General features: G+C 41.6%; 1 protein-coding gene across 1 annotated transcript; it reads left to right on the top strand.

Moving 5' to 3' along the window:
• The first annotated feature begins 1,926 nt into the window (after positions 1-1,926).
• On the top strand, positions 1,927-7,785 carry LOC108427413 (PSMC3 interacting protein). The gene is made up of 8 exons (XM_017697517.2): positions 1,927-2,038; positions 3,390-3,490; positions 3,705-3,794; positions 3,912-4,023; positions 5,682-5,827; positions 6,409-6,462; positions 6,559-6,618; positions 7,582-7,785. Exons 1-8 carry the CDS (start codon positions 2,017-2,019, stop codon positions 7,636-7,638), a joined length of 642 nt encoding a protein of 213 aa, XP_017553006.1. The 5' UTR covers positions 1,927-2,016; the 3' UTR covers positions 7,639-7,785.
• The last annotated feature ends 63 nt before the right edge of the window (positions 7,786-7,848 follow it).

Here is a 7,848-nt window from a genome sequence, read left to right as displayed (position 1 = left end):
TGTACAGGACCTGAATGGCTCATAGCAAAGAGCCATGTACCCCATACTCCCGAAGCACCTCCCACAGAATACCCCAGGGAACACAGTCGAATGCCTTCTCCAAATCCACAAAGCACATGTGGACTGGTTGTGCAAACTCCCATGAACCCTCCAGAATCCTGGAGAGGGTAAAGAGTTGGTCCAGTGTTCCATGACCAGGGCGGAACCCGCACTGCTCCTCCTGAATCCGAGGTTCGACTATAAGCCGGACTCTCTTCTCCAGTACCCCTGCATAGACCTTACCAGGGAGGCTGAGGAGTGTGATTCCCCTGTAGTTAGAACACACCCTCCAGTCCCCCTTTTTAAAAAGAGGCACCACCACCCCAGTCTGCCAATCCAGTGGCACCGCCCCCGATGCCCACGCAATGTTGAAAAGGCGTGTCAGCCAAGACAGCCACACAACATCCAGAGCCTTGAGGAACTCGGGTCAGATCTCATCCACCCCTGGAGCCCTGCCGCTAAGGAGCTTTTTAACTACCTTAGCGACTTTGGCCTCAGTAATGGACAAGCCTATTCCTGTGTCCCCAGACTCTGCCTCCTCACTGGAGAACGTGTTGGTGGGATTGAGAAGGTCCTCAAAGTATTCCTTCCACCGCCCAATGACGTCTTCAGTCGAAGTCAGCAGCACACCATCTCCACCATATACAGTGCTAGTGACACATTGCTTTCGCCTTCTGAGTCGCCTGACGGTTTGCCAGAATCTTTTTGGAGCCGACTTAAAGTCACTTTCCAAGGCCTCACTGAACTCTTCCCACACCCGGGTTTTTGCCTTGGCAACGACTGAAGCCGCAGATCGCTTGGCCTGTCGATACCTGCCAGCTGCCTCTGGTGTCCTACAGGCCAACCATGCCCGGTAGGACTCCTTCTTCAGCTTGACGGCATCTCTCACCTGGGGTGTCCACCACCGGGTTCGAGGATTACCGCCCCGACAGGCACCAACTACCTTGCGACCACAGCTACAGTCAGCCGCTTCAACAATGGAGGAGCGGAACATGGCCCATTCGGAGTCAATGTCCCTCACCTCCCCTGATATCTGGTCAAAGTTCTGACGGAGGTGTGAGTTGAAGATCAATCTGACAGGTTCTTCTGCCAGACGTTCCCAGCAAACCCTCACTATATGTTTGGTCCTGATCTGGGCAGGGTACACAAGTCCTGCTTTCTTGCTTTCATAGGGGTGATTATGGGTCACACTTTGTCTGGCCTGTCACCTAGGACCAGTTTGCCATTGGAGACCCTACCAGGAGCTTTTGCTCAAGACAACATAGCTCCTAGGATCATTCAAGCACACAAACCTCTCCACCACGATAAGGTGGTGATCCATGGAGAGGTATGAATAGTATGTATAGTATTAATAGAATGAATAGTATGAATAGTATGGATAGTATTAATAGTATGAATAGTGTGTATAGTATGGACAGTATGAATAGTATGTATAGTATTAATAGTATGAATAGTATGTATAGTATTAATAGTATGGATAGTATGTATAGTATTAATAGTATGAATAGCGTGTATAGTATTAATAGCATGGATAGTATGTATAGTATTAATAGTATGAATAGTATGTATAGTATTAATAGCATGAATAGTATTAATAGTATGAATAGTATGTATAGTATTAATTGTATGGATAGTATGGATAGTATTAATAGTATGGATAGTATTAATAGTATGAATAATATGGATAGTATTAATAGTATGTATAGTATTAATAGTATGTATAGTATTAATAGTATGAATAATATGTATAGTATTAATAGTATGGATAGTATTAATAGTATGTATAGTATTAATAGTATGTATAGTATTAATAGTATGGATAATATGGATCTTATGCAGTTTTAATGCAGTCTAAACGATACGAGTCACAGTGCCGGATGTGACGTTCTGACCCCATAGCGCAGCACAGAGCGGGAAACTTGAGCGAAGTAAACAGAGAAAGAGCGGCCAATTTTCTGTTCGTGGTTTGGATTAAAAATGAGCAAAAAAGACTCTGGATGTACGTAAAAACTCATTTGTTATTTGTTTGTAATGCAACAAACTATATTTTATCATCTAATTCGTTTCATTTTTTGATGTCAAGTCGACGGGTTTGTTTAATGTTAGCTGTAAAACTGCAGTAAATTCACGTTAAGTTAGCTTAGCTGACTCGCTATCAACGCAGACTCCGTACTTTAGCTTATATGTCCCACAGCGACCACGAGAAGTGTGAAATATCGAATATTATACGATATCGATACTGTCGTTATGATGCCTGAAAACGAAGCTGATTCAGATTTCAGTGTTCTCCAGCTTACTGTTCGAATTTTCCCGTTCCACCTTAAATGGGGCAACAGTTATATTCAGGCTTCTGAGGCATTAGAACGTAACTGTTGCACCATTTAAGGTGGAACGGAAAAATTCGACCTAGAAGCCTCGTCCATGAAAAATAGCAAATTCTAGCATTTCTGGGTCATGAGGATATTAACTTAATGAAAACACTTTAAGGGGTTATACTCTACAGTCTCAGTTTGTGGCTTTAGTGACCGAATGGAATTAGCCAGTGCGGCTAACCTGCGGAGAGTAGACTCTGTTACCAAGCCAGTTAACTTAGTTAATCACTTTAACTCGCTTTCTTCGGAAAAATTGCATGCGCTTTGTTGCTTGCTACGAAATCCCACTGGTGACATCCTGTATAAATAAAATTAATGCGTGTCCATGACTTAGTAAGGCCTGGGAATTAGATGATTACGTCATGGCCACGACTTAGTAAAGCGTGGGAATGAGATCCTAATGCGTGGCCATGACTTAGTGAGCCGTGATCTCATTCCCACGCCTTACTAAGTCATGGCCACGGCTTAATCATCTCATTCCCATGCCGTACTAAGTCATGGCCACACATTAGGATCTCGTTCCCACGCCTTAATAAGTCGTGGCCACGTATTATTTTTATTTATACAGGATGTCATCGTCAGGGCTCCGTAGCTTGCTGATACATGAGGGTGGACTGCTCGAAATGAATGTTTCCCCTGGCTGGCTAATACAAAAGTTAGCCTGATAGCTAACATTGCTGCTGGAAAGCCAAACCTGTTTTTCAATATTATTAGATTTTTTTTTATATATTTAGAAATAATTTTATTGAAAGCAGAACATGGTACACAACCTCAGGTGCATATAAAAGGAAAATATACATAAGCAGTATACCCATAAATTTGCTAGGGGGGATATACATAACTACACACACATATTAAAATACAATGTGGAATTACAGAACAATACATGAAAAAATTTGTAACACAAACTTTCAGACATGTCATCCCCTCGCTGGATGCCTGTAATAGTCATGTTGGTTTGTTTGATGTGATTATCAGGTGCTGCCATTATCCTTACCTACTTGAATGAGAAGAACCGACCCTACAGTGCTCAGGATGTGTTTGGTAACCTGCAGAAGCAGCATAGCCTTGGCAAAACGGTATTGTAAATGATGGCAATTACTGTTTAAAAATTAGCTTAGATGCCTAAACGTTTTGCACAGTACTGTGAATGATATGTGAAAAATCAATTAAGGATTGTTTGTCTGCATTATCATTTCATGTTGTGCATATAAAAATGTATAATAACTCCAGCTACAGCACTATTGATATAATTTGCCCAAAGTGTGTTTAAACATAACTGTGCACTGACAGGCTGTCGTGAAAGCCATGGAGCAGCTGGCCCAAGAAGGTAAGATCAGAGAGAAGGTCTACGGCAAGCAGAAGATCTACTTTGCTGATCAGGTGAAGTTACTGATTCAGTCCAAAAAAAAAAAAAATATGTGCATACTAAATTTTAAAAAGGCTTGGCTTAATTTTTGCTCTGAAAACTGTGTCTAAATATTTATGCTGTTCTTGTAGTCCCAGTTTGCTGATGTGAGTGATGCTGATCTGAAGGAGATGGACTGTCGCATCACAGAACTCAGCAGCCAAGTGCAGACAGTCTCCCAGGACTGCAGGCGGCTTGATGCAGGTACACATTAGAGCTTTATTTAGCTCTAATCTTAACCCGAATGTAGCCTGACAAACTTATCTCAGAACCTGAATGTAGTCAGAAAGCTGTAGCCCACAAAACTCTGTCATTACTCAGCTGTAGCCCACTCTTTCTAGAACTCTTTCTGAACCACACTGTAGCTGACAAAATTCTATCTGAATCCAATTGTAGCTGACAAAATGCCGTCTGAATCCGACTGTAGCTGACAAAATGCAGTCTGAATCCGACTGTACCTGACAAAATGCTGTCTGAATCCGACTGTAGCTGACAAAATTCTATCTGAATCCAATTGTAGCTGACAAAATGCTGTCTGAATCCGACTGTAGCTGACAAAATGCCGTCTGAATCCGACTGTAGCTGACAAAATGCCGCCTGAATCCGACTGTAGCTGACAAAATGCTGTCTGAATCCGACGGTAGCTGACAAAATGCTGTCTGAATCCGACTGTAGCTGACAAAATGCTGTCTGAATCCGACTGTAGCTGACAAAATGCCGTCTGAATCCGACTGTAGCTGACAAAATGCCGTCTGAATCCGACTGTAGCTGACAAAATGCCGTCTGAATCCGACTGTAGCTGACAAAATGCTATCTGCTCTATTCTGGTCTCCTCACCCCCGTAGACCTGACCAGGAAGCCATACGTAAACCTGAAATCCTCTACTCGAGGTGTAACGTCTTCACATAGCCCAGTAACAATTCTGTCTGAACCTGATTGTAGCCCAATAACAATTCTGTCTGAACCCGACTGTAGCCCAGCAACAATTCTGTCTGAACCCGACTGTAGCCCAGCAACAATTCTGTCTGAACTCGACTGTAGCCCAGCAACAATTCTGTCTGAACTTGACTGTAGCCCAGCAACAATTCTGTCTGAACCCGACTGTAGCCCAGCAACAATTCTGTCTGAACTCGACTGTAGCCCAGCAACAATTCTGTCTGAACTTGACTGTAGCCCAGCAACAATTCTGTCTGAACCCGACTGTAGCCCAGCAACAATTCTGTCTGAACCCGACTGTAGCCCAGCAACAATTCTGTCTGAACTCGACTGTAGCCCAGCAACAATTCTGTCTGAACTTGACTGTAGCCCAGCAACAATTCTGTCTGAACCTGACTGTAGCCCAGCAACAATTCTGTCTGAACTTGACTGTAGCCCAGCAACAATTCTGTCTGAACTTGACTGTAGCCCAGCAACAATTCTGTCTGAACCCGACTGTAGCCCAGCAACAATTCTGTCTGAACTCGACTGTAGCCCAGCAACAATTCTGTCTGAACTCGACTGTAGCCCAGCAACAATTCTGTCTGAACCCGACTGTAGCCCAGCAACAATTCTGTCTGAACCCGACTGTAGCCCAGCAACAATTCTGTCTGAACCCGACTGTAGCCCAGCAACAATTCTGTCTGAACTTGACTGTAGCCCAGCAACAATTCTGTCTGAACTTGACTGTAGCCCAGCAACAATTCTGTCTGAACTCGACTGTAGCCCAGCAACAATTCTGTCTGAACCCGACTGTAGCCCAGCAACAATTCTGTCTGAACTTGACTGTAGCCCAGCAACAATTCTGTCTGAACTCGACTGTAGCCCAGCAACAATTCTGTCTGAACTCGACTTAACCTGACAAAATTTTGTTTGTTTGCTTGTAGAACTGAAAGAGCTGAACAGCTCGCTGACCACAGCAGAGATGACATCACAGATCCAGGAGCTGAGGGCTGAGTGTGAAGGCTACAAAGAACGTCTAAATAAAATCAAATCAGCTACAAATCATGTCACCCCTGAAGAGAGGGAAAAGGTCTGAAGCCACTTCTGGCATGATTTAAAGGCGTTTTCACACTATACAGTGCGATATGGTACAGTTGCTGTCTTTTTGCTGCTGTAACAGTGTGAATTTCTTTTTTGTGGGACTAATAAAGGATTATCTTATCTTACAGTACTAATCCAAACCCAGAACAAGCTGTACCCTGAGTACCTAAGTCGAGTTGAGTTTGTCCAATCGAAGGTTATGCACTTTATAGCTCTAACTATACATACTGTCTTGGGATGCTTGGTAATTCAGCAAGAAGGGTAGTAAACAAATTCAGCACAAGTACTCAGGTATGGTTCGGTTCAGTGGAAATGACAGCTGTACCACACTGCCCAGTAGACAAAAAGCCAGTGTCCAGCACAATTTGGTGCAATAACAGGACTGACACTGGACAGTACTCGTGGTGCAATTTTGATGCATTTAGACACGTAAAATAGTTTTTAAGAAACTGCAGAGTTTTGCTGAGTAGCTTTAAGAAATTGAGCAAAATAGATATATTTAGTGTTTAGGCATGATTTCAGATGGATTCTATCATTTTTACATAAATTCCTGGTTTGTCTGTACCACAGGTTTACAAGGAGAGATGCCTGTTTGTGAAAGAGTGGAAGAAACGAAAGAGACTGGTAAAGAATTCACGTTATTAGCTGTATCGTTGTTTACTTATCACAGACACAGCATTTACAGTGCACTGATATGTTTATTTTGGACTGATCATTTAGGCCTCTGATATGATGGGAGCCATTCTTGAGGGTTATCCAAAGAGCAAGAAGCAGTTTCTGGTGAGTCTCTAAAAATAAAACAATATTAATAGATATTTGTAATGAAAATGCTTAACTGTGTAAAATCGCTGTAACACATGGCCTCTCATGCCTTATTGCTTAAATCAAACTGTCAGAATACAATACTAAATATAACATTATTGAATACAACTTTTCTTTTATAGGAGCCCAAAAATTATTCAAAAAGCTGAAATTTGTCAAGCTGAAAAATTGTTAATTTTGCTAAGATACAAAATGCCAATTAATTTATTTCAAACAGACCATTTAAGTAATTTAGTTTTTGGCCAAGTATTTATTTAATTGACATGAGTTTCTGGTGAGTTTCATTCTTGGTAAACATGAGCAAAAAACAGCATGTAAAAATGATTCTTTATTGTTTATCCCTCGATCTTTCATTTAAAATATATCTTTATTTGAAGTACAATGATTGAAAGAAAGAACCCATATCTTGTCGTGGCAATATTTTTCTCCAATGTATGTGTGCCACAATTGTTGGCACCCTAGAAATTCTTATGAGTGAAGTGTAACTGAAGTATATTCACATTCATACAGTATTTCATGTTTGAGTTCATCTAAGTGGATAGGAACTTAAATGGTCAGCCATGGCTTCCTGTTATACTGGGGTTTGAGTCCTCAGTCATCTGTCAGTATGAGAAAGACTAGAGAATACATCTGTGATGTGCAACAAAAGGTTGCTGAGCTGTACAAATCAGGAAAATAGCTTCAAGACTATATAAATAGTTGAAGATGCACGTTTCCACTATCAGAGCAATAATTAAGAACTTTAAAGCAGCTAGAGATGTTAGAGTCTGTCAGGGGAAAAAAAAACGGTGTTTTTACAGCCTGTGTTGCTCATGTTTACCAGAGATGCCAGTAAAAAAAATGTGGTTAATGTTAAATACTTTTATTTAGAGCAAACAGTATAATGAATTCGTGCATTTATGCATTTGTTTATTTCTTTAGGAGGAGGTTGGGATTGAAACCGATGAGGACCATAAAGTGGCCATTCCTAACATCTGATGCGGAATCCAGTTTTGAGTGGGTAACCATTGGTCAATCCACACTGTAATGGGCCACCACCCTGACAAAGTACTGCACTGAAATACCTTGATTCACACTTGTAAACAATTTACACATTAAAGAAATAGAATACAGTCACATGAAAAAGTTTTGTTTTGTTGATTTCCCCAGTCAGCATCCTCTCCTGGGAACAAACCTGTGCACGTTTTA

This window comes from Pygocentrus nattereri, chromosome 14, assembly GCF_015220715.1.
Source record: "Pygocentrus nattereri isolate fPygNat1 chromosome 14, fPygNat1.pri, whole genome shotgun sequence".
NCBI lineage: Eukaryota > Metazoa > Chordata > Actinopteri > Characiformes > Serrasalmidae > Pygocentrus > Pygocentrus nattereri.
This window is presented reverse-complemented; position numbering and strand designations above follow the sequence as displayed.

Bases quoted from the DNA above. Each gene is read 5' to 3' on its own strand.
- LOC108427413 (XM_017697517.2), top strand. From the start codon at position 2,017: ATGAGCAAAAAAGACTCTGGAT. The intron at 4,024-5,681 runs GTACACATTAGA...GTTTGCTTGTAG, and splicing joins CTGCAGGCGGCTTGATGCAG to AACTGAAAGAGCTGAACAGC. The intron at 6,619-7,581 runs GTGAGTCTCTAA...TTATTTCTTTAG, and splicing joins AGAGCAAGAAGCAGTTTCTG to GAGGAGGTTGGGATTGAAAC.